This window comes from Leptonychotes weddellii, chromosome 5 (genome assembly GCF_054177405.1).
Source record: "Leptonychotes weddellii isolate Sample4059 chromosome 5, ASM5417740v2, whole genome shotgun sequence".
Lineage (NCBI taxonomy): Eukaryota > Metazoa > Chordata > Mammalia > Carnivora > Phocidae > Leptonychotes > Leptonychotes weddellii.
In genome coordinates, this window is record NC_138373.1 from 24989542 (window position 1) to 25016644 (window position 27103).

The 27103-nt window shown below is 44.3% G+C and overlaps 1 protein-coding gene across 7 annotated transcripts in view; it reads left to right on the plus strand.

Moving 5' to 3' along the window:
* Positions 1-27103, plus strand: part of PARN (poly(A)-specific ribonuclease) — a 238436-nt gene that overhangs the window by 93995 nt on the left and 117338 nt on the right. For 4 of the 7 annotated variants that reach the window (XM_081819997.1, XM_081819995.1, XM_081819998.1 and 1 more), the window contains exon 22: positions 19931-20120. In XM_081819997.1, coding sequence (XP_081676123.1) covers positions 19931-20120 — 190 coding nt within the window. Of the gene's footprint in view, positions 1-19930; positions 20121-22295; positions 25010-25614; positions 25821-27103 lie in introns of those variants that run through there. The other 3 variants (XR_014145349.1, XR_004072584.2, XM_031018930.2) reach the window with 3 other exon arrangements.

A 27103-nucleotide genomic window follows, 5' to 3' on the forward strand; every position in this document is an offset into this window, starting at 1 on the left:
GGTTATATCAGTTTGTAATCCATACAGTGTTAGTTATTTGTTTTTTTAAAAAAATGTTATTAGCAGTTCTTTGATTACTGAGGTAAGATGTATTTTCTTTGTTTGGTTTTTTTTCTTTACAAATGGACCCTCATGCATTTTATTATGTTTTGTTTTTGTTTTCTCCAACTTTTTATTTTGAAAATTTCAAACCTGTAGATAAGATAGCAACTTTGTCATATCTGCTTTATCTCCCCATCATGCGCACACAGACATGCACACAGACGTGCACACACACATTGCACACACGTTCATAACATATACATATATCAGCAAGTATATATATTTTCTCTATTATAGAATATTTATGATATTAGTATGGTCTCATGTTCAGGCCATAGTTAAATTTCCTCAAATGTCCTAGTTAATGTCTCTTACAGTTTTGTGTTTTTTTTGATCCAAGATCCAGTAAAAATCATGCATTTCATCACCATGGCTCTTCAGTGTTCTTTAATCTGGAACAGTCCCCCAGCCTGTTTTTGTTTTTCGTAACGTGGACAATTTTTGAAGAGCTCAGGCCCGTTGTCATTTTGCAGGGTCCTTCCGTGTGGCTTTGTCCCATGATGAGATTCAGAGGAAGTGCTTCGGTGGGAGTACCGCATAGGTGGTGTGTTCTTAGCACATCATGCCGAGAGGCATGTGACGTCAGTTTGTTCCACTATTACTGATGTTTTGTTAGATGAGCTACTTAAACGGTGACTTCCACTCTTTCGACTGTAGCTTTACCCCTTTGTGATTAATAAGTGCTCTGCGGGCCCTGTTGTGTGAGGATGTCATTCATTCAGAGTATACATTGTTAGAGCGGCCCTAGAGTTACTGGGAAAAGCTTCATTGCATCTGATTTTGTGAATTGTGTGCTTTTCTTACTGATTTGTAAGTATACTTTCATTATGATGATTTATTTTCAGTAGTTAGTGAGCCAGGAGTTATTAGGTACGAAATGCTTTTCTAAAATCTTCCTAACAACTCTGTGAAACACACGTATGATTTCTTCCCCTTCATTTCACAGAAGAAGTGGACACCTAAAGAGATTAATTCTGGGTTTTGTTTTGGCAAATATTTGCCCTAGTTTGTTGTCTTCTTCTTCATACAGGTCTGTTTTGCTACACCAGAGCTTTACATTTTTCTGTAGTAACAGCTGTGACTTTCTTTTATAGTTTCTACCTTTGGCGTCTTACTTAGAAGCATCAAGTATTTACTCTATTAGGAATGAGTTTTGCTTAAATGACACCCATTGGCAAATAGGGTTGACAGATTTTGCGTAAATGTGTCCCAAATACTGTATGGAATGTACTAATCCTAAAAAATGGTCGCTTATTTGAAATTCAGCTTTACCTGAGTTTTCTGTATTTTTATTTGCTTTTTCTCCATAGCGCTACACAGACACGGTGTATTTTCAGTTTTTGGTTTAGTGTCTGTGTTCTTCCACTGGAATGTAAACTCCATGGAGTCAGGATTTTTTTTTTTTTAATTTTAAAATTGAGGTTTAACATACATATAGAAAAGTGCATGTGATATAAATGTACATCTCAGTGAATTATCTCAAAGTGAACATACCCATAGAATCCCCATCCAGCACGGCAGAGATTTTAATTCTAAATAGATTTTCATGCCTAAAGTAGTACCTCACATATAGTGGGTGATCAGCACATATTTGTAGTGCATCAGTGTTATAACTTGTAAGCTAGGTATTCAGGTTACTTTTGTCCAAATAACTAGCTGGAGGATTTACTGATTATTTATTGTTTGGTTATAATCCCCTTGAAAAGCATAATTTTTAATGAATATGAGTAGCATATTAGTTATTACCTTACTGTGGAACATTTAGGAGGTTTGTTTGTGATTTTGTGGGTTTTTTTAAGATTTTATTTTTAAGTAATCTCTATACCCAGTGTGGGGCTAGAACCTACAACCCTGAGATCAAGTCTCATGCTCTACCGAATGAGCCAGCCAGGCGCCCCTATGGTTTTTTAAATGTACGTGTGTACATTTTGATCTCCAAACCTCTTTGTGCGTAAAAAAAATAAGTCCTCATTTCAGTTTGTTTTCTTAGACTGGTTTCCTAAAAGAGGAATTGCTAGGTCAAAGGATAGGAGTGTCTCTAATCCCCTTCTCGTGTAGACAGAACATTCCCTGACATTCTGTGGACTGTCTGCTGAAGAAGGCACACAGAAGGAATTGACACCATGGCCCCGTGTTCCCTGCTTCCGAGAAAAGTGAGAGTAGGTGGCCAGTGTGCGGCAGTTTCATTGACATCATTCTCCTTGGTTGGTAAAGTGACTGAGTGCCTTGCGTTGGAATGCAGTTCCTCTCCTTATATAAGCTACCAGACTTTGGCAAGTTGGTCGACAGGTCTCAGTTTTCCCCTCTATACCGTGAGGGTAGCATCGGCAGTGTGTGCCACGTGGGACGTAGTCTCAGCACGTGCTAGGTGCTGCTCAGGTGCACGGGGCCCCTGCTGCCCACAGCTCGCCCAGGCCCTGGTCCGGACCAGTCAGATGAGCTGACTGATGCTGGGGGACCTTCACCTAGGCCCATACTTGTAAGTCCGTGAGGGCCAGGGCATGAGCTTGCAGGACCTTCCCATCATACCCACACATATGTGGGTTAGAACCCCTTTTGGACAGATTTATTTAAACTGTGAAAGCACACCCTCACAGCGTGGTCTGCCCCTGCATTTCCTTGCTTGTCCCCGATACATCCGTTTCTGGCCCCTTGCTGGAAAAATAGATAATTGCATTACCCTTTTCTTGTACCAGTCAGCTCTTTCCAGGACTGCTTCTAACTATAGAGAACTCCTTACAGCTCCGTGAATGTCGTTTGTGAATGTAGAGTACAAATTGTCTTGTGTAAATTACTGTGTGTACATTACATTCACCTCCTTGCTGCCAAGAAGAGAAAGTGGGGGTTTCTTCCTCCTTCTGATATTCTCACTCTCCCAGAAAAGAGAATTGGTCATTCATTCAGCTAATATTTATTACTAAGGGCCTCTGCGGGAGAACATTATTCTTAAACTTCTAAACTTTCACTAAATACCCCTAACACCAAAGGAGAGCAGATAGGAACGCTCAAGGGCATTGGGGGCGGGGAGAGGGGGGTGGAAGGAGAGAGAAAGGTGGAAGTTGGAATTTCTGTGCCGTCTTGTGTTTTATTTAAACCATTCTCACAAATTTTAAAAAATTCCACTCTCTAATACATCTCTTTTATTTTAATATTAAATGTTTTAAATCATCAGGTTAATTATTTAGCTTTTCTTCCCCGATCTCCAGTAAAATTCATGCTCTAGGACATTTGGCCCTGGTTTTTCAGTGGCTTGTCATGATGGCGGGTGCACGGCTGATCAGAATCAGCGGGGAAATAGCCGTGTTAGATATTGTCTCCTGGAGAAATGTCACTGGTGACACAAGATGACTGAAGCACGCTCCTGGTCTTCCGAGGACTGGCCTGGGGGTGTGTGTGTGATCGGAGGACAGGCACAAGGCGTAGGGGGGTCCGGGCACAGTTACCTCATTGCCATTTTTCAGCTGGAGTGGATTCAGATGTACTTATTTGGAGGAGTTACTCTTTCAGTAGCGAGACTGGTTTTTCTTGTCACTCCAGTCAGTGAAAGTGTGCGTCCAAGTGAGTTGGAGATGAGATGGGAGATTGGGGTCCGCTCTGGCCACATGGCCATCAGTCCTCGCGTTCTGCTGGTGGTGAGCCTCCCACCGCCCAGAAACGCGGGTGTGCACGCACGTGTGTTCAGTAGCATGGGTCTCCTGTGCCGGCCGCCTTCTGCCTCTGGTGTTGTGAGTGAAGGAACGCGGTGTGTTCCGACTGCGGCGGGAGGCACAGCCACGAGGGATGCCAGGGTGGCGCCTCCAGAGGGCATCTTCAAGGGTCACTGGGACCAATGCAGTTTGCTCCTTTAGTCTCCCCACACACGTGTGCGCTGTTGCAACTCCCCCGTGCGGTTGCTTGCCCTGCAGCCAGTGTGGGAAGCACCTCGGCTCAAAGATAAGAAAACAGTGGTCCAGAGAGGTGAAGTGGTGGTCCCTCAGTCCAGCAATAACTGTCCCACCCCCAGAATCCATCCTCATCCCACTGGGCCACTTGGCTCGTACAGTTTCATTAAAATCTTTTAACTTGTGAAGCGGTCACACTTTTTTTTTTTCCTCTCCTTAAATAATCCAAACAGCATTTAGTCAAGGTGTCCAGGGAACCAAGGACAGGGTGGGCCTGAGCTCTCTCTGGCTTGAGCTGGAGAAAGAACGTGCCCGATCAGTGGGCCTTCCGCTCCTTGCCTGTGACTCTCAGGCTGCCTTCAGGTAGCCACTCCTGCTAGTTCCCCAGGGAGCGGCTTTGCAGGGAGAGCGGGTGCAGGGGGACGCCACCAGCTGTGAGCTGACACGAAGCAGCTTCCAGCCAGGCTTCTGAGGATTCTCATAAAATGTGGCCTGTGAGTTGGTGGGGATTGTTTTTTCTACCTGCTTCACCAGGAAGCCCTCACTCCGCTCGCGGCTGACCGGTGGCTCAGGGTGGCGTAGGAGGTTCACTTGGCTCTCTGCCTGCAATGTAACATTTGCTGTCTCTTCTGTTCTCTTTCATGTATCCACTTGAAAGTAGAAGCTGGACACTTTGACTACCAAATCAAGTCCTGGGGGGAATTAGGTACTGAAAACATGTTCTTTTTTTTTTTTTTTTTTTTTAAAGATTTTATTTATTTGACAGAGAGAGACGCAGCGAGAGAGGGAACACAAGCAGGGGGAGTGGGAGAGGGAGAAGCAGGCTTCCCGCAGAGCAGGGAGCCCGATGAGGGGCTTGATCCCAGGACCCTGGGATCATGACCCTAGCCGAAGGCAGATGCTTAACAACTGAGCCACCCAGGTGCCCCCCCCTTTTTTTTATTTTAATAGTAGTCAACATTACTTCATTTGTGGTTCAGGCCTGTGGACTGCTAAACCCTGAGGATGATGGAGAGCCGCAGTCTGGAGCCGTGTACCTCCTTGTTGCGGGGTTGGTGTTGACGAATCCATTTGTAGCCTTAGAAGCAAGCCAGGCTTCTTGTTCTGTGGCTGAAGGCCTCTCACTGCTGCCCCAGACTGGCACGGGGCACTGTCTGTGAGCTTGCTGGGAAAAATGTGCTCTCTGGAGCTTTCGACCTGGGTCCCAGGGAAGTTGCTGTCACACAGTCCTGTTTCTTTTCATTAAAATCATAATGCAATTCTATGCAAAGGCAGGGTAAGTAAATTCAGTCACTACACAAACATAAACTTGAGTTTACATGCTTTAAATTGAGGCGGCTTGTGTTAGAGGCATGAGTGGTGGGACTTCCGAGTTATAATTTAAAGGATGGAGGTGTTTTTCTAGGGAAAAGTAATTGTAGAGTGCTGTTTATTTATTTTTAAATAATTTTTTTTTAAATTTTTATTTTAGAGAGAGAGCACATGCACAAGCAGGGAGAGGAGCAGAGGGGGAAGGAGAGGGAGGTGGGAAAGAATCTCAAGCAGACTCCACACTGAGTGTGGAGCCTGACATTTGGCTTAATCTCACAATCCTGAGATCACAACCTGAGCTGAAACCAAGAGTTGGATGCTTAACGGACCGAGCCACCCAGGCGCCCCTAGAGTACTTTTTAAAATCCATGGATGCTGCGTTATCAAGCATTCTGTGTTCTCTACCGATATATGACTTTCAGAAGTTGTTCTTCAATTTCCTAATTTGTGTCGAGTATTTTGTCGTTGCAGGAAAACCCTTGGGTCGTTGGGTATTTTAGGATAAAACATACAGAACATTCCAAAATACTTTAAAGTGTAGTGCGGTCATGACACCTGCCATTCTATTACTTTTTTCATGTAAATAAATGGTTTTATTATTTATTTAAGTAGATATTTTGTTTCTTTTTTCTTTTCTTTTTATTCATGTAAATGTTTTTAAATGTAAGACTTGATTCCATTATCTAACCAGTTGGATTTTGCACTGGATGTCCAAATAGACAAAAAGATCTACATTACTTTCTCGGGATATAGAAAACAAAATGAATATTTAGAACAACTTAAGAGACATTAGCAACTCGAGGCAGGAAAGCTTAGCAGTGCCAAATCACTTAAAAAAATCTTCCTCTTCCTCCTGCTAGCAGAAGAATTTCACAGGTTCTTTAAGTGTTCAGGAGCAGTGAAAACTTGTTACTTCTCTGGATTTGGGGAGGCACCACCTTCTGAAAACACTTATCAGAAGGGGAAAGCTGCTCTCTTTGGCTCCATGCTCTCCCCGCCCCCTTCCTCTCCCTGTCCTTCTGTCCCTCTAATCCTCTCTCTCCTTTCTTTCATTCTCCCGCTTGCTCTCCTGTGTATAGATGAGAGAAATGTCACTGAGTAGGCTTCAGCAGCTTTTGATGGCTTAATGTGCCCTTGTCAGACCTGGACGCTGTCTGTTCTGACCATGGAGCCTTGGCAGCAGCAGCCTCCATACCAGGGAAATAAACTTACATAGAAAATAAAGAGGTGAATAGTCTCCCTAAAATCGTGAAGTCTATAGGGAAGTGGTTGGGTAACATTAAAGGGAGAAAAATGATGCAGGCATAGGATGACTGTATTAAATGCCAAGATGGGATGGGACTTTTTTTTTTTTTCTTAAATCTTTTTTTTTTTTTTTTAAGATTTTATTTATTTATTTGACAGAGACAGAGATAGCGAGAGCAGGAATACAAGCAGGGGGAGTGGGAGAGGGAGAAGCAGGCTTCCTGCCGAGCAGGGAGCCCGATGTGGGACTCGAACCCAGGACCCTGGGATCATGACCTGAGCCGAAGGCAGACGCTTAACGACTGAGCCACCCAGGCGCCCGGGATGGGACTTTAAAATCAAAATAACCCTCATCCAGTTTCATGCTGCCCTTTGGGATGTTTAGTAATCCTTAAGGTTTTAGTGTGCAGCCTACAGATTGGACCCACCAGTGAAATAAATTAGTCGTTGGGCACATCTCAGCAAGGTAAAGAGTCAAACTGATGTGGAAAATGAGACTTAACTTTAATTATTGACTTCTCCTTTGGAGAAGTGTGTGGTTTTTATTGGGTATTTCGTTTCTGAAGTCAAACATTGCCAATTTGAACAAATGCATTTCATTGTCCCAAAGCAACCTATATCCGAAGAGCCGATTTCATTCCTTTTGTTAGGAACTGATCCTCTCTCCACAAAGGGTAATCACAAGGCCAGGAGGTCTGGAGGTGGCTGCCCTCAACGTTAAGTGAGGTCGTGTTGGCATTTTTTTAAAACTTTCCAGTGGTGACAGATGGTTTCCTGGGGGCACTGAAGAGGGAGTAGATTTCAGAATGTTCCACATCTTTAGGTGCATTGCAGGGGTGGAGAGTGGAGGAGACGAAAGGCACTGCCCGGGAGAGGGTTCTGGGTCCCAGGGTGGCATCATGGTGTTATCCTGAGAGTGCTGAACGGGGCCAGACTGGTGGCGTGCAGGGAACGTTATAGGGAACCAAAAACAGAGCAGTCAGGGTTTATGTGGAATTGCTGCGACTCCCTTACCAGGTTGGGAGAGGCTGCTTTTCTGTGGCTGACACCCTCCCTCCCAGGGGGGATGACTCACCTTGCAGGTGAGATAGCTCTGCCCTGCCTGGCTGATAAGGGTCTGTCATTCTCTCTCCAGGTCCCCTCCTTCCCTCCTGGTTTCACTTGGTTAATAAATAAGCTGAGTCATGACGTGTAAGTAAATTCGTTTATCAAATGAAAACCACATCAAAACATCCAGCAGAGACATTTAATGAAAGTGTAAATATTGCGGCACAGCATCACGCATATCTGGTTGGCTTATATGCAAACAGACTTTGGGGCGCCTGGGTGGTTCAGTCGCTGGGTGTCTGCCTTCGGCTCAGGTCACGATCCCAGGGTCCTGGGATCGAGCCCCGCATCAGGCTCCCTCCTCGGCGGGAAGCCTGCTTCTCCCTCTCCCACTCCCCCTGCTTGTGTTCCCTCTCTCGCTGTCTCTCAAATAAATAAAAATTTAAAAATAAATAAATAAATAAACACACGACTTTAAGCTTTTCACTGTTGAAACCTTTAAATCTGAAAATGTAGCTATTCTGTCAGGCTTTTTGCAACCGTGGCCGTGGGAAGTCGAGAAAAGATGGGGCACTGATGCCTTATCACCATAGCACTAATATTGTGGCAGATTTAATGCTTCATCACCAGCTCAACAAGCCGCCAGACGTATTGTCTTGTGCCTACAGTCTACATTTTTATTGGGTGCGTATCTGTATCTGGCATCCCGAGTGGCGTTGGTGAGAACTAGTCTGGATTAAAGAACCCCCTTCACCCTGCCTGTGGACCCAGCTACTTCCCCCAGCCAGCGGTTCAGTTACATGGAGGCTCTGGTTGGTGAATCGGTTATGTCCTAGAAGCTCTTTTGTTGATTAACCTTTTAGAACACGAAGCGCATTGTCCCACATAAATGCCGTGTTGAATGGTGGGTGTCAGTGAGCCGTGGTGTGTTTCAGACTCCGGGTCAGGGCCCATTAGTGGGTCAGGAACTCAGTGCTGGTGGACCGCAGTATGAAAAAAGAAGGTAGGAAGAGACAGAACAGAAGGCATCAGAGTGGGTTGCGTGTAGTTCAGGTGGGTGCTGTTTGGTGATGCTCTTGCAGCTTAAAACCTGTTGCACACGGTGTGCTGCCGTTGGGGCCCGAAAGGCTCCCCCGCAGGGGCGTTGTGCCCGCGGTGCCTTACATCTGGCCATTTCCACTGTCTGGCACTGTGACGTCAGGCAAGGCAGTTGTCTGGGGCTCCGTTTTGTCATATTCACAATGGGGCTGTTTTGTGGAGGTAGGATTAGAGCTGGGAGAGCATGTGTGGAAGCGCATGAAAATACTAAGTTACTACAGAATACAGGATAACATATTAGGGTGAGAGCTCATATTGCACTTTGGGCAGCGTAACCGTGCTATAAACCATGATTATTTTTCACTTCTACTCCTTTGTGATATATATCGGCAGACCTTAAAGATACTGTTATATAAGGTGCCTGGGTGGCTCAGTCGTTAAGCGTCTGCCTTCGGCTCAGGTCATGATCCCGGGGTCCTGGGATCGAGCCCCGCATCGGGCTCCCTGCTCAGTGGGGAGCCTGCTTCTCCCTCCACCCCTCCCCGCTGCTTGTGCTCTCTCTCTGTCTCTGTCTCTCTCTCTCATAAATAAATAAAATCTTTAAAAAAAAGATACTGTTATATATAAGAGCATAACTAAGGCACAGACTGTTTGGTCTTCCCTAGAGTAGAATTTATTCAGTGTTCTTGACTTTTAGGATCTGCTGGTTTGGATCTGCTGTTTTGTAGAATCTAGATTTTTGATTTTACTTTAAATTATTCCCGTGTAGTTGAGACATCAATCTTGATTTTCTCCCAGGAAGTAGGAAGCACAGTGTAAATTACTTAGGTCTTTTTGCTGTCTGTCAGGTTCACGGGGAACTGGTAAGTATGGGATTGCTTCCCAGTTCTTATTTTCACTTGTGCATTTTGTCTTAAATAAAAGAGGGGGGGCATTCTTTCTCTTTCTCTCTCCTCTCCTCTCCCCTTCAAGGTAATTCTCATTTCTAAACTTTTTTGGAAGTCTTTCTGCTCCTGTTTGACTCCATCCTAAAATTCCTTCTTAACTTCTGCGCATCACAACACCATCTTTTAAGGAGCTTTGTGGGCCCTTGAGACCTTCTTTTGTGTGTTTGTTTGGCTTAGGTTTAGAGCGGCTACTTTGTTGCTGACCTTGAGGGGCAGGTTAAAATAGTCAGAACATGGCATCAAAGTCAGGGAGGCCTGTAAAAATAGAATTTACTGCCCAACTTGTGGGGTGTTTTGAGGAGTAGCAGCGCGGGCACATGGGTAACACCGCACAGAAGGCCACTCTCTCTGGCTGGGTCTTGTCAGGAACTGGCTCCATGGCCTGTTCTCCTTCCCTTGTCCTCTCAGTCTCCAACCCCGTGGCTCTCAGGAAGACCCAGTCCCTCCGCCCAGGAAACAGCCAACTTCCAGGGGCAGCTTCCTACCCCCAGATTCATAAAGCTCTGCACCCACACCTCTCTTCTCTCAGAAGTGGATCCCACCCACGTGCTCTGGGCCCCATCTCCTCTCTGGGGCCTCGAGCTGCCCCTTACCCGTGTGCCCACCCCACCCATTGACTTCTTCCCAACACTGTGGAAACCTACTCAATCCCTCCCATCTTTTCAAAAAACTCCCAAGATCCCGGTTTGCCTTTGCTCCTGATTATGTCTTTCCTTCTGCAAAGTCACATGCTCTGCATGCGTCACCTGCGCCGTGTCACCTCTTACTGTCATCTAGTGGTGGTCTCACACCACTGATCTGCTCTTGCTAAGGTCCCTGTGACTTCTGTGCCATAAAGCCACCAGACTCTCCCCTCCTCTTGCCTGTCAGTATATCTGCCCGTTCCTTCTCCTTGAATTCCACAGCACCGTACTTTCTAGGTTGGTCCCCCGCCTCCTCAGCCTGTGGCTTCCCAGGCACCCAGGCCTGCTCTTCCCCATGTGTATGATGATTAAATGTTGGCCTTCCCTGGAGTTCTGTTTGGACTTCTTCTCTTAGTCTGGGCCGTCTCCATTCCCATTCCTGTTCTTTCCCCTTCAGGGACAGTGGTCTTGCAGAAACACATGTCAGATCATGTTCTCCCCCTGATTAAGCACCCAGCGGTGGCTCCCACTGCACACTGCGTGGCCACGGGCCTGGTCATGGCCGTGCTTCCTCACTCAGAGATTGGTCACTTCATGTTGCTTCTGCCTAGGTCACAGTCCCCAACCCCAGTATTCTCCCAACTTTCAAGTCTCAGGAAAGAGTCCAGTGTCTTTTCCTTAGGGAACAGGTCCCTGCATCCTGGGCTTGACCAGCTGCCCAGGGAGCCCCCAGAGCGCCTCTCCATTTCCAACCCTCAGCACACGTGTGGCGCTCTGTACACTGTCCCTCTCCCGGCAAACACAGGGCCTGTGTCTCTGACCCACCCTCACAGCCCCAGTTGCCGAGGCTTAGAAGATGGCGTGTTTGTCCCTCAATGAATGGATAGATGAATGAATGAACAGATGAGAATTTAATACATCAGTGTCTGTATTCATAAACTAATGGACGGACAAATAAACGACCAAGTGAGATCTAAGTACCTTTGTTTGTAAAGCAGTTAGCCTAGTTCTTACATACAGTAAGTACTCAGTAAATGGTAGCTTTATTTACTTCTCATCGACTTTTCAGCCAGGAACTATGAAAAGAGAACAAACGCACAACCAGGCTGGTTAATGGAAGCAGTGTTCCTTAGTGACATCACTCATTCGACGCTAAGGTGGTTGGCATGGGCCTCGGGGGGACTTAGAGCCTCACTAGCAACCACTCCCTCACAGTCCACTTTTTGCTAGTTTGGATTTGTCCTTCCCCTCTCCTTCCCTCCTGCCCCCCTCATGTTAAAAGCAGTATGCCTAGGTTCTGGCCTACCTGGTGCTCGCTATCAGTGGGCCTCTTCAGGCGGAGAATGTCCCATTTCTTCTGCCACGCCCCAGTGCCCTGCACATTACTGAGCCCCAGGGTTTGTTGAATGAATGATTGAGATGAACGTCTGTAAGGCTGATTATGGTGTTGTCAGCGGAGTTCGTGAAAATGATCTGACTTACTTTGGCCTCGGTACAATTTTGAAAAATGATACTTAAAGACTTCTTGATTTTATACTTGTTGAGTACAGGTGATGTACTGGTCCCTGTATTTTCCATTTTCTCTCTGCACTTTTGCATGGGAAAGGTTTTGCTAGATTGCATCCACATTCTATACGACAGCAGTATTCTGTGAGCTCTTGCAGACTCAGGTTATGGGAGGCCCTTCTCCCTTCAGGCTCACCAAGGTGAGGTGAGTTCCAGCTTGCTGATTCTGTGTCAGCTGCAGAACGTCTTCTGTTGGCTCAGGCACAGTTCTTTTGTCTGAACTATAGGTTTTGTGATTTAACAGCAGTAGCCTCGTTAATTAGGCACCTACTATGTACTGGGCCCTGTGCTAAAAGCTTGCTGCATGCACGCTGTCCACTTTTCCTAGCAGCCTTATAAAGCAGGTAGATAAGCCCATTTTATGGATAAAGAAATGAAGCCACGGAGGCAAGTGAGTTAAGATTTGGGCAGGATTTGAACCCAGGCCTCTGTGGCCTTGGAACCTGTGGTTTTCCCACTTGACTTTGTTGCCTCTTTCTTGGCCTAGGTTTTAAGTAAACATCATCATATCTACATGTCAGCCTTTATCCACTTTGTAGAGAGTTTTCATTGCCGCTTCCTTTGGCCTTTGTTAGAGAACTGGGAGGTGAAATGAGGGTCTAATTGTGGAGGTGAGTGGAGGGAGCACGCCGTCGTGGGTGTGACCTGCAGGTGGCGGGGCCTGGGTCACATGCACTTCCTCCTCTCAGCCTTGTCAACACGCAGGGCTGCCACCACCCGCCCTCAGCCGTGAGGAGCTGGGGAGGGGGGCTCGGGGGCGCTCTGCACATCTCTGTGGCCTGGCCTCCTGTGTGTCAGGCGCTCTGGGGGAGCCCTCGGGGAGGCAGAGATGACGGGGTCACATGCCTTCTGCCTCTTCCTTCGTTATCTCTGGCTGTCCGACCTCTTCATGGGCCGGGAGCGCGTTCGGGTGTCTTCGTGTTCACTCTTTCAGCCTCAGTGCTTTTAAAAAATAATTAGTCTCAGGGCGGCCGGCTGGCTCAGTCAGCGAGCCTGCGACTCTTGACCTCGGGGTTGTGGGTTCGAGCCCCACATTGGGTGGGGGAGCTTATTTAATTAAAAAAAAAAATCTTTATAAAATAATTACCCTCTGTTGGAGCCGTGCCCACCGCATGAAAGGAAGCACAGGAGACCAGTGTCCTGAGTCCTCACTGGGTGACTGAGGCAAGCCGGCCAGCTTCCCGATTCTCCTTTCTTTCCCAGCGTCCTGGTGAGGCTCAGGTGGGGCGACACACACACCCATTGTCCCTGCCCCAGGGAGCCTGTCTTTAGAGTCAATGCCAGCTCCTCGCTTGCAGTCCAGGGCTCTCGTGCACCAGATCAGGCTTCAACACGGACTTCTCAACTGAAGAGTTTCTGAATTTTCTCTCCTGGGTGGACACAGGCTGCCAACAGATACAAAAGCTATGCTTCTGCACCCCCCTTTCCCGCCGTAATCTTAGATTAACCTCCTGCAAAAGAACCGAGGTAGAACCCCAGCCCTACAAACGTGGGTAGGGCGTGGGCCCCAGCCTCCAAGAGTGCTGGGCCTGTTGGGTGAATGTGGGGAACAAGGCAGAGTTGTGGCGGGCTCCAGGCCAAGCTGGGCTGCTCCTGAGGGCCTCGACGGCACCCTGGCCTTCTCAGCAAGACTCGAGAAAGGACCAGCTCAGGAGGGGAAGGGGGTACGGCAGAGGGTAAAGCAGAGGGTGCTGCCATGGGGCTGGCCGGCTCACCCTGACCTGGCTGAACACGCGGGACAGAAGCCTCACTGCAGCGCCTTAGGCTCTGCCTGCGTCTCGGATCGATTGCGGGGACGTGCAGTCACGAGCACGGGAGAACGTTCGCAGTGACTGATGGGGTTCAGTGTGTTTTGTTGTGAACGCCTTTCTTTAAAGATTTTAAAGTTTGCTTTCACTAGAATCCAAGATAAAAGTCACCATTCTCTTATCTGGTAAAAGTCAAGAAGTGTTCAATCTGTTATCAACCCAACCTGATCAAAATAATACGGAAACATGACAAAACTCATATTCAGTATGTTCCTATTTAGATAAGCCAACACAAAACAGCATTCGGCGTCACCCTGGCGTGGGGTGAAAACCCAAAGTGACAGCACGTGGTGCAGGGCCCTGAGCCTCGGCTGTGGGAGGAGGAAAGGGAGGCATCGAGAGGGTCTGAAGGACGCAGGGTTGAGCGTGAAAGCACCCGCTGACACCCAGGGTGCTGCCGGTGGGCTAACGTCCCGGGTTATCACGTGGAGATTCCTTCTGCTGGGTACATAGAACTGTTGTGGAGAGACGGACAGACTGATTCTCTCGAAGACAGATGTGTATGCCTGCGTCAACGCTGAATGGCAACTGTCTGGGACCCTTCCAGTGCACGTGGTGTCATGAAGAGAATGTAGGCTTTGCTTTGGCTTCTGGCCCAAACACTCGTCAGCTTTGGGACCTTGGGCTAGTCCCTCCTCCTGAGCCTCCCTGCCTTTACCTGTACAGTCAGGATAACCCCATGGCGGGCAGAGTAAGTTTCCAGTAAATGCTTCTCCTTCCTGTAGCAACTGGACTACTAGGAATGTCGGCATCAGACATTGAGACTTAGTGTCGGCTGCGGGTGGCCTTTGCAGATGCTGCACGCAGGGCTGAGGGTGCGTCCCTGCCCCACCGATCGCAGCCTGCGGATGGCCAGACGGTGCTGACGTGCCTCGCTTCCTGAGGAAGGTCTGCGACGCAGTGCTCGCTCGCTCACACCACACGCACCATTCGGGGGCACCGCCATGTCACTGAGGACATTGAACCTGGAGAGACTCATACCTTGTCTTCCAGCCACCTTCCGCCTTAGACTGTCTGTACTGGAAATGGCCCTTAGTGCTTGGACAGGATAAACAACAGAAAACCTAAAGAATTTGTTTGTTTAAGATGTAATGAACATCTGTGAAACCACTGAACCAAAGAACTAAACTATTGCTGATAAATTACATCTCTCTGTTGCTCTTCCTCCTCCCATCCTCCTGCCAGGGGCAACTGCTCTCCTGAAAGTTGTATTGATCATTCTCTTGCTTTTTTGTTCTGTCTCTGACACACACACACACCCCTCCCTGAATATAGTGGATGTATTGTTTGATTTTTGTTTTAGAATGTATTAAAAAGAGTGTCAGACTGCAAATAGACTTCTGGGACTTACATTTCTCATTCACCATTATATTCCTAAGATCCATCCATCTTATTATATGTTGCTGTAGTTCATTTATGTTTACTCTGAGACAGTATTCCATTGTGGGACTATTAACACAGTTTTTCCATTCACCTGCTGGTAGAGATTTGGGTTGCTTCTTTCCTTTCCTCTCTCTCGGATAGTGTAAACATTGTGTTCTTTTAAAAAAAGTTCTTGTGGGGCGCCTGAGTGGCTCAGTTGTTAAGCATCTGCCTTCGGCTCAATCATGATCCCGGTTCCTGGGATCGAGCCCTGCATTGGGCTCCCTGCTCAGCGAGAAACCTGCTTCTCCCTCTCCCACTCCCCCTGCTTGTGTTCCCTCTCTCGCTGTGTCTCTCTCTGTCAAATAAATAAATGAAATCTTTAAAAAAAAAAAGTTCTTACATAATACTCATGTATTAATATATGTCTAAGAGTGGAACTGCTGGGTAATAGGATGTGTGAATGGTCAACATTAAGTGAGAATGCAAGTTGTTTTCCACAGTGGTTATACCGGTAGCGATCCCATTGCTCCACATCTTCTCAGCCATTGCTCTTAGTGGTCTTTTAAATTTTTTTGCCAGCAAAATACACAAAATGATATTGTTCTCAGAACTTGTCTTTGCCTGAGCTTGAGCGTCTCTTTATATAATTATTGGCGTTATATACTTCTTTGCTATGAAATGACTGTGCATGCTTTTCCTGTCTTTGTCCCTTTTGTTGTTGAGGGTTTTCTTGTTTTGTAGGCGTTTTTATGTATTCTGGTGCTAATCCTTCACCAGTTCCATGCGTTACAAATATCTTCTTCCAGCTTGTGGATTGTCTTCACTCTGAAGTGTCTACTGATGGACAGAAATTTTAATTTAATGGAGTCATACTAATTGACCTTTGTTGAATGCATAACACTTTTTGTGTCTTTATAAATTCTTTCCTGCTTCAAGCTCAGAAAGATACTCATTTATATTTTCTTTTCAAGTTTTCAAAGTTTGCTTTTGACATTTCAGTTCTTCATCCATCTGGAGTTGATTTTTCAGCATGGTGTGACTAAGAATCCAATTTCATTTTTTTCCTATGGATAAACAGTTTTTCCAACTTTTCCTTTTCCACATTCTCTGTCTTGCTGTCTCTGTCAAAAATCAAAGTTTCACAGATGCATAAGTCTGTTTCTAGGCTCTTCTATATTGTTGGTCAGTTTGTTGATCTCTCTCCCATTGCTACACCATCTTAGTTACTCTGGCTTTACAGTAAGCTTTTATAGCTTAGCAAGGCAACGTCCCCCTTGTTTACTCTTCTTCAGAAAGGTCTGGGCCTTTTGTTGGCCCATTTGTTCTTCCATTTAACTTTTGGAGTTAACCTTTCCAGTTCCACAGAATAATTGGGGTGTAATTTTTGTACAGTAAAGATACCCTCTTTGTTGTACAGCTCTTGTTCAGCAGATGCATACAATCATGTAACCACCACCATAGTGAAGATACAGGATGGCTCCATCACCCCCATAATTCCCTCATCCCCTTTGCAGTTGACCTTCTACCCCAGTCCCTGACTAACCCTGCTCTGTTTTCTATTGAGACTTTTTTAAATTTCATTTTTAATTTTTTCAGTGTTCTATTAAAATGTAGAATTTCTTTTTATTGGAGTTGCAGTAAATCTATAGATAAATTTTGGAAGGAGTCTATATCTGAAGTCCTCTTGTCCATAATCATAATGTATCTCCGTCAACTCAGTTGGAGAGACTTTGCCTAACAGTAATGGTAAGTTCTTAATTTTTTTTCAAAGATTTTTCATCTATTTAATTTAATTTTTAGGGAAAGAAGTCTGAAACATTTTAAGTAAGTCTTTAAAACTCCTAGTAAAGGATCCATTTAGAAGACAATTGTCAGTCTAAATAAACACATAAATACATTTAAAAAAAATATGGCAGACATGCGGCAGTATTACATTAAAAAAAAAAAAAAAATCATGTCTTGGTTCCAAACCGGCTTTGTGGCTTACCTACAAGACTTTGGGCAAGCAGCCTTGCTGCCCTGATCTCAGTCTCTCTTATCTGCGTGGTGACTAGAGCATCCCTTCCTGGCGGGGCCCTCATGGAGATGAAATGCTGTAATGGGTGCAGAGTGAACAGAGCTGGCTTGGGGAAGCTGTGAGTGGGTGAGCCCACGTGAGGGGAGCTGCCCTCGCTCACCTACCGGGAAGCCAGGCAGGCCGTTGGCATATGTGCGTTGCCCCAGAGGCTCTAACCAAGTGGCGCAACTGAAAGATGGTCTTGAATCATTTCCCTGACAAATTTGGAAAAGGGTAGTGTTGCCAGGCAGCCTGCTCCATGCTGCTTCTGACAGGCGAGCTGGAATCACTGGAGGACACAGCTGACAGCCAATTCATTTTGCTGATTCATCCATTCGAGGAGGGGTGGCTTGGAGCCAGAGCTTGGCTTCCACATTAAAGGCCGAGAGCTCCAGAGCTGCTGGGATGTGAAGGAATGCTGGTGAATGACTGCCGTGTGAAGCCCAGTGGTGAAAAGTGGGTTGTTATTTGTTTCCCCTTTTAAGTGATCCTCATTCCACGTGTGCTCCGATAAATTCCCCACCGTGGTTAGGGAGTTGTTTGTAACGTTTGTCCCTGGGGCTGCGAGCTCAATTATTGGAAACAACCGGATACTGTTAAATAGATCGTCTTGGCTCCTTTATGACCCTATCATCACCTTTGCTTTCATGGGGAATATTGACTCAAGCCTCCTCTTTTACTTGGGAGTCCAAGTGAAACTCGAGAGAGGGGTTATTACAGTTGGCATCCCTCTGGGGCCTGCCTGCAGAATAAACCTGCTGGAATAAAGAATGGATCTTAAAGAGGAAAATCCAGGAGGTGCTTATTTGCCAACAATCAGGACCAAATAATAATGGTAGAATCTGTGGGTTCTTATTATGGATCTCATAGATACTTTAATCCGTAGTAGTAAGATAGTCTTATGCTTACAGGGAAATCACCCCTACGTGAAGTTTGTAGGTGACAGGATAAGCTTAAGAGAGTGGAAATCTTGTCTTGTTTTACTGAATATCTAACATGGTCCCTGGGACAGTGAGCAGTTGCCGGGCGGAAGCATGGGTGGGTGCTGTTTGTTGGATATTTAAATGGTCAGCTGGTTAAATGAATGGAGAAAGTCAGAAATGTGGACGTTGAAAGCAAGAAAAGTAGCTGTCCCAAGGAGTAAGATTTTCGAGAAAGGATCCTGTTTCTGTGGTTCTGTGCTGAGGAGTAACTTTGGTCAGTTGCACATCTCCAGAACTGGATGCTTTTTCTGTTTATCTCCTTGGGAGTGAGTCAGAGCACGCTGCTTTGAGCTCACATTTCAGTAACTCACTCTCCTTCTTTGGGAGACTTTGTATAATAGGGAAGTTCTGTAATATTCTGGGGTCCCCCACCCCCTTTTTTTCTCTTTAACTCTAGGTATTTGAAAAGTTACACAAGCTTCTTAGTAAAAATTTGTATTTTTTTGAAGAGTAGAGTTTTGTTTTTGTTTTTTTGTTTTGTGGTGGTGGTGGTGGTGATGTTTTGCTCCTTAGATGGCTAAACATTTAGGGCATGACATTCTGTAAACCACGGTTGTGCTTGGAAGTTTTAGGCAGATCTGGTCCACTTGGAGCAAAGATGAAAAGCGTCAGGTGTCAGATACGTGGAGCTTCTGCCTCTCATACAATTGTCTTGCCCTCTGACTTAAGGTCCCTGATGGACTGGATTCCTTGTCTGGCGCTGATACACTTAAGGACTGAATTCTTGTCACTACTTGTATTCTGTCGTGCATTCGTTCACATGGTATTTAGTGAGAACGACTCTGTACCAAGAATGTTGCTAGCAGTGGGTACACAGACTCTGCATTTTAGACATCATGGTGCTTGTACAGCTGCCCAGGTACCAAGTCTGCTCCTAACGGCCCCGACCAGCATGGCCAGACGCTCACTGTCTCGCCGCCAGTGTGGGTAGTAACCGGTGGTAGTGATGGTGGGCTAGGAGAGTGTATGCTCAAACTGCAGGAGCCAGAACCAGCGAATGGCTGCCCATCCGCCAGCAGGTCTCCCATGGATCCTCACTCCCACGCTCCCAGCACATTCTTTCCACTAGCTTCCGAGGAGCAGGCAGCAAGGATTCAAAGGAAACCGACCTGGCCCTAGTGAAATGTTAACACCAGGGAGGGAATAAGCTCCAGTTCTCAAGTGCTCCTGCCAGCCAGAAGCACATTACAGAGAATTAGCAGTCTTTAAAAGCGGAAGGAGAAGAGCCGTGTCTCAAGTATGGTGGGGATATCTTGAATTTGCAGAGTTCAAAGTGAAGTGCAGGGTGACAGGAAAGGCCCTAGCCTTAGGGTCAGAGCAGCCTGGTTATGCACCCCAGCACTGCCACTGACCCACGGTGTGGCCCGTGGCAGCCCCCCCTCCTCTGTGCCCCCGCTTTCTCGTGAGTAGAAGCAGTTCCTCCCTTGCAGATGGAGGAACTGTGAGATGAGACACCACGTGGGCAAAAACCCGGGCACAGACAGAGGGTAGACCTTCAGTTTCTGACACAGTGGTCAGCTCTGCTGTCAATATTGCTTTCATTTTCATTTTTAACAAGTAAGGGTTTGCAGTTTTCCCCTTAGTGGTTTTTTTTTCCCCCCATTTTCTTACACTGAAAATGAGTAATTTTCAAGCAGTAATGTTACCTGCAGATAGCTTTCACTTACCACCATTATGGTTCTTTATAGTTTACAGAGCACTCTCGGGCCATCAAGAAGATTGGGGCTCAGTGATTCTTTTCTCCAGACGAGAACACTGAGATTTGGAGAGCCCACGGGACATCCCCAAGCCCCCTCCCCCCCCACCGCCCCCCCCTTCGGCTTCTCAGTGGTGGAGCTGTGGTCAGAACTCAGACCCGAATTTCTGGTTTCTTTGACGACCTCAGGCCACATTTCAAAAGTGACATCTCTGGGGCTAGGCTAGACTTTCTTACACGGATTTTTTTCTTTTCCTTGTAGCTGTCAATACCAGCAAATATGCAGAAAGCTATCGGATCCAGACCTATGCCGAGTATGTGGGGAAAAAACACAAGGAGAAGCAGATCAAGAGAAAGTGGACAGAAGATACTTGGCAGGAGGTTGAGAGAAAACGGTTAAACACTCAGTGCATATCCTATGCTCTGCAGAATCACTACTACCACACCAATAGGTAAGAGTTCTCGACTGTTGAATTAAAAGGGCAGAGTTGTTCTAGCAATAGCTTTTCTTCCCTCTTGTCACAGGATTGTTAAGTCCTAAATCTGACTTTCGAGAAAGACTTTTTTTCTAACTTTCCACAAAATATCAGAAGTTACTGCTACCCAGATTCCTTCTGTGCCTTGTAGACCTGCAGCTCTTGCAGTTAACAAACTTGTAAAACCCCCTTGAGGCAGACAGGATACGTGTCATTCCCATTTCACGGGTGTGGAAGCAGAGGCTCTGCGACCCGCCCATACGTTCAGTGAAGGAACAGGGTCAGAGCTGAATTCATCTGGGTCCGATCCACCCTCTCCTCCTCCCCGCAGTCCGCCCTGATGCTCCTGCTTGGGCTTCCGACCTCATTTCGGATCCCTTGGAGACACTGAACCACATGCCTGCTGTAGAAAGAGAACTTGACATACTTCCCCTCATTACCCAAAATCCTTCCCTCAGGAGATACGTAGTGGTCACTTGTTGTATCTCTGTGAAACGACAAAATGTGGGTAAGAAAACGGGGGAAAGTTCATTACAGAAAATGATAAAGATTAGAAAAGTGTGAACTGACTGAAGAATATTAGCCATAATCCCATCACCTAGAAGCAGTCACTGTTAATATTTTGGATTGCCCTCTATGCTTTTTAAATGGCCTTTTAGAGATTTAAAAAATGGAGATATAGGGGCGCCTGTGTGGCTTGGTCAGTTAAGCTTTTGACTCTTGATCTCAGCTAGGGTCTTGATCTCAGGGTCGTGGGTTCTGGCCCCCCATTGGGCTCTGTGATGGGTGTGAAGCCTACTTAATAATCAAGACATAATATACAATAAAATGAACAGATCTAAAATGTTAGCTCAGGGGCGCCTGGGTGGCTCAGTTGGTTAGGCGACTGCCTTCGGCTCAGGTCATGATCCTGGAGTCCCAGGATCGAGTCCCGCATCGGGCTCCCTGCTCGGCGGGGAGTCTGCTTCTCCCTCTGACCCTCCTCCCTCTCATGCTCTCTGTCTCTCATTCTCTCTCTCTCAAATAAAATAAATAAAATCTAAAAAAAAAAATAAATAAAATAAATAAATAAAATAAAATGTTAGCTCAGAGTTCTTAGAGTTATATGTAGCAATGTATCTACCACCCAAAGCAGGACATAGAACATTTCTGTCTCTTCACAACATTTCCTTGCATCCCTTTTCAAGCAACCCCAAGCCTCTACTGCCCTAAGCACCCATTTGTCATATCTGTGACTATGCATTAATTTTGATTATTCTTGGAATTTATAAAAAATGGAATCATATTGGGAATCATATTGTGCTTGGCTTCTTTCACTTAACTTTTTTTTTTTTTAAAGATTTTATTTATTTATTTTAGAGAGAGTGCACAAGTTGTGGGAGGAGCAGAGGGGAAGGGAGGGGAAAAGAATCTCAAGCAGACTCCGTGCTGAGCGTGGAACCAGGCATGGGGCTCGATCTCACCACCCTGAGATCATGACCTGTGCTGAAACCAAGAGTCGGACACTCAACCGACTGTGTCATCCAGGCGCCCCTCACTTGACATGGTTTTGAAATTCACCCTTGTATTGTGTGTATCAGGAGTTTGTTATTATTTCATTGTTCAGTAGTATTCCACTGTATGAATAGACAACATTTACTCCCTCTCCTTTTGGTGGATGTTTGGGTTGTTTCCGGTTTGAGACTGTTATATATAAGGTCACTGTGAACATTTCTATAAAAAATGTCTTGTGGCCATATGTTCTCATTTCTCTTGAGTCAGTACCCAGGAGTAGCATTGTTGGTTCTCAGGGTAAGTGTGTGTGTGTTAAACTTTATAAGAACATCCAAACAGTTCTCCAAACTAGATGTACCATTTTTTTTTTTTTTAAAGATTTTATTTATTTATTTGACAGAGAGAGACAGCACGAGAGAGGGAACACAAGCAGGGGGAGTGGGAGAGGGAGAAGCAGGCTTCCCACAGAGCAGGGAGCCCGACGTGGGGGCTCGATCCCAGGACCCTGGGATCATGACCTGAGCCGAAGGCAGCCGCTTAACGACTGAGCCACCCAGGCGCCCCTAGATGTACCATTTTATACCCCACTAGTATTGTGTGAATGTATTGGTTGCCCTGCATGATTGCCAACGTGTAGTGCTGTCTTTTTTATTTCAGCCATTCTAGAGGGTACAAGATGGGTATTGCATTGTGGTCTTAATTTGCATTTCTCTGGTGACTAATGATGTTGACCACCTTTTTGTGTGCTGGTTGACCGTTCAGATATCTTCATTTTGAGGTGGGTATGTAAGCCTCTTGCCCATTTCCTAATTGGGTTTTTGTCTTTTTACTGTTGATTGGTGGGAGTTCTTTTATGTATTCTGGAGACATGTCCTTTGTCAGATAGATGTATGGGCTGCAAATGTGTTTTTCGAATCTGGGGTTGCATATTCATCTTGTTAGTGATTTTGATGAGCAGATATTTTTAATTTTGATGGAGTCATGTCTATGATTTTTTTTTCTTTTATGGTTAAATCTTTGCCTACTCTAAGGTTGCACCGGTTTTCTTCCAGAAGGTTTATAGTTTTAGTTTTTCCATTTAAATCATGACCCATTTCAAATGAATTTTGTATATGGAATGAGATAGGAGTCACGATTTAGTTTTGTTTTTTTTATAATGTGGATATCCACTTGTTCCAGCAATGTTTGTTAAAAAGACTTCTCTTTCCTGATTGGATTGACTTGGCAGTTCTGTCAAAAATAAATTGACCATGTATGTCTAGGTCTATTTCTAGACTGTTCTGTTCCAATCATTTTTATGCCTGTTCTTGTGCCAATACCACACTTTATTTCTGTGGCTTTATAGTAAGTCTTAAAATCAGGTAGCATAAACCCTCCCAACATTATTATTCTTTGTCAGATTGTTTTGGCTATTCTAGATCCTTTGTATTCCACACAAATTTTAGTCCTCTTACCTCTTTCTTCATTCAGCCTGGTTTGTAGTTTTTACTGTAGAAGTCTTACAAATCTAATGTTAATTTTCTTCTTAAATATTTTATATTATTGATGCTATTGTAAATGGAACTGTTACTTAAATTTCATCTTCAAATTGTTTGCTGCTTCTGTATAGACATATTAATTGTTGTATATCGACTTTGTATTCTGAAACCTTTTAAAATTGACTTATTCTGATAGTTTTTTTTTTTTTAATATTCCACAGGGTTTTTTATGCACACAATCCTATTGGTATGCTATTAACAACAGGTTTATTTTTTTTCCAGTCTTTATGCCTTTTCTTTTTCTTGCCTGATTGCACTGACTAGCACCTCTGGTCTGTTGTCACATAGAAGTGGGAAAGGTGGATATCCTTGTCTTGTTTCCAGTAATAGAGAGGGGAAGTCCAGTGTTTCCCCAGGAACCTGGCTCTTAGATTGTCCAGTTAGTCCTCTTTTGGGTTTAGGAAGTTGCCTTCCATATCCACTTTGCTGAAAGTTTGAATAGATGTCGAATATTTTCAGATGCCTTTTCTGTATCTTTTTAAGTTAGTATCTTTTTAAGTTAGTATCTTTATTTCGTTAGTATTTTGAATGACATCAATTGGTTTTTGAATGCTTAATCAGATTTGCATTCCTGAGAGAAATCCTACTTGGTCCTGATGTATTATCCTTCTTGTGTACTACTGGACTTGATGTGTTAATGTTTCGTTAAGTATTTTTATATCTTTGTTCATGAGAAATACTAGATTGAAATTTTTTTCTTTTTTTAAATCTTTGTCAAGTTTTGGTTGTCAGATTTATGCTGACCTCATAGAAATAGTTAAGAAGTTCCTCTTTTGTTATTTTCCAACAGTGTGTATAGGGTGGTTTTTGTTTTTAAGTTTTTGGTAGAGTTTACCAGGAAGACATTTGGGCATAAAGGTTTTTTGTGGAATGGTTTTGATTATGGACTCAATTTCTGTAATAGATACAGGATTGTGTAGATTTTCTGTTTCTTTTTGGATCACTTCTAGTAATTTGTGTTTTTTAAGGAATATTTCATTTCATTTAAATTGTCAAATTTGTGAGCATAAAATTATTAGCTCAAAATGTTCCCTTATAATTTTTATATCTGTAGGATCTACAGTTATGTCCCTTTAAAAATTTCTGATATTGGTAATATATGTTTACTTGCTCTTTTCCTTGCTAGGTGTTTATCAATTCTTTCAGAGAACCAACTTTTTATTGGTTTTTTTGTCTTCTTTTTTTTTCCATTTATTTATATCCTTGTTCTTATTATTGGTTTTGTATTTTAATGTTATTCTTTGTCTAGCTTCTTAAAGTGGGAACTTAACTCCCTGATTTTATATATTTCTTCTTTTCTAATAAAAGCATTTAAAGCTGTAAATTTACCTTTAGACTGCTTAGCTGCATCCCTCAGATTTTTATAGGTTGTCTTTTTACTACTGTCTATTAGAAGATATTTTCTAATTTTTCTTGTGCTTTCTTCTTTGACCCAGAAGTTATTTAGAACTTCTTTGATAATTATTGACACTGGTTTTATGGCCCGGCATATGGTCTGTCTTGGTGAATGTTCCACGTGCACTTGAATGAGTGTAACATTTCATTATTGTCATTTCAGGTTACATTGATTCGTGGTGCTCAAATCTATATCCTTACTGATTTTTTTGGGAGTTGGCGGCAGGGGTGGGGGGGGTCTGCTTTTTCTTTCACCTACTGAGAGAGGTGTTGAAATTTCCAGCTGTGGTTGTAAATCTGTTTTTTCATTTAATTTTATCAGTTTCTTGTTTCATGTATTTTGCAGCTCTTTTGATAGGTGTGTGCCTATTAAGGATTACTATGTCATCTTAATGAATTGCCCCTTTCATCAGTATGGAATATTCCTCTTGATATCTAGTAATTTTTTTTTGATGTTTATTTTATCTGATAATTAATATTGGCGCTCTTGTTTCTTAACCTTGGTGTTTGCGTAGAAAATTTTATTCAACCTTTTACTGGTTACTTGTTTGTCTTTATAAAGTGTGTTTCTTATAAACAGCATATACTTGGGTCTTGCTATTTTATTCATTCTGACAACCCCTTTCTTTTACATTTAATCTAATGAATGATACAGATAGGTCTGCCTTCCATCTTGGTATTTGTTTTCTATTTGTCCTGCTTGGGTTTTGTCCCTCTTCTTTTCTGTTGCCTTTTGAATGAATTGTGTATTAGTTAGTATTTGCTGATATTTTAGCATCCTGTTTATCTTCTCTGTTGACTTTTTTGCTTTTACCTCTTGATGTTATTTTTTTAGTCATTGCTTCAGAGTAGAGGTTGACAAACTAGAGCCCGTAGGCCAACTCCGGTCCACGTGTTTTTGTAAAGTTTTACTGGAATGCAGCCATGCTTGTTAATTTACGTATTACCTCTGGCTGCTTTGCCTTACAGTGGCAGATTTGGGTAGTTTGACAGAGACCTGTGACCCGCAAAACTCAATTTGTGTACTGTCTGTCCCTTTACAGAACAATTTGCTGACTCCCGGTGTAGAACTACCCTGTCCAGTACGGTAGCCACCAGCCACATGTGGCCGTTGAGTACTTTTATGGCCCGGCGTAAAATGAGATGTGTTGTTGATTTAATGTACACACCAGATTTTGAAGAATTGATGACATGTTGAAATGATAATATTGTGGGTATATTGGGCTAAATAAAATATTATTAAAATTAACTTCACTGGTTTCTTTTCACTTTTTTTTTTTTTTTTAATGGTGGCTCCTAGAAATTTTAAATGGCATTTGTGGTTCACATATTTCTGTTGTCCAAGCACTGCTCTAGAAATTATAATGTGCCTCTTTCATGTATCACAGTGGATCTTCAAGTGAAAATCACACTACTTCATGGACAACCTAGGACTCTTAAAATAGTCTCTTTCCATTTACCTCCCTCTCATCCTTTGTGATCTTTTGGCTCCTATTTTACTTCTCCATATGCTGTAAACTTGATATGGTGGTGTTTTTTTGTTCCTTTCCTTTTCTTTTTTTAAACAATTAATGCTTGTGAAGAAAATAAGGGGCTGAAGTATGGTGAAAATGGCATTAAGTATAAACACAAACATGCAGGCCTTCCTCATTAAAGGTATAGTGCAGATTGGGGGGGCTGGGGGGCCCTGTGGTTGAGGGGAAAGTCGCCGCAGCCCTGAACCTCACTTCTCTTAGCTTTAGCAAGTGGACTCTAAGACTCTGGGAGCGCTCTCACAGCAGCTGAGCTTCTCCCCGGGGCTGTTAGCTGTGCTGACAGAAATGAACATCAGCTCCTTTGGCTGTTTGCATTGGTATGGTGGCACATACTTCTTTTCTTGTCCGTGATGGATTCAGTGTCCAGAATATTCAAGGAGCCTATAGTCAATAACTGGACAAAGCTCTAGGGCTTAGATTCTGGGAGACTGGACCGGACATAAATTGCTTGAGAAGGGGCGCCTGGGTGGCTCAGTTGGTTAAGCGACTGCCTTCGGCTCACGTCATGATCCTGGAGTCCCTGAATCGAGTCCCGCATCGGGCTCCCTGCTTGGCAGGGAGTCTGCTTCTCCTGACCCTCCCGACCCTCCCCCTCTCATGTGCTCTCTCTCTCAGTCTCTCTCTCTCAAATAAATAAATAAAATATTTTAAAAAAAAATTGCTTGAGAAGGCGATTTGGTTGGGTGGCATGAAATCTGAATAAATACAGGTTAGCATGGTGTTTGAAGAATCCTTCTTTCCAGTGGATGTGAAAATACTTAAAATCTCCCTAGTAGGTATTTAGTCCCCGTAAATAAGCCCTGAAGTTTGAAACCTTCCCGAAAGACAGGTGCTATTACCATTCTCATTTTATTAAGAATGTTCTCTAATTAAAGAAAATGGTTTTGCAAAGCCACTTTGCCCTGAAGAGATTTTGGTCAGTTGTGTCTCCGGATTATTTACAGTTTGCGTTTTTTTCAACTGTTGGGAAAAACCCTTTGGCTAGTCTCTTCTTTCT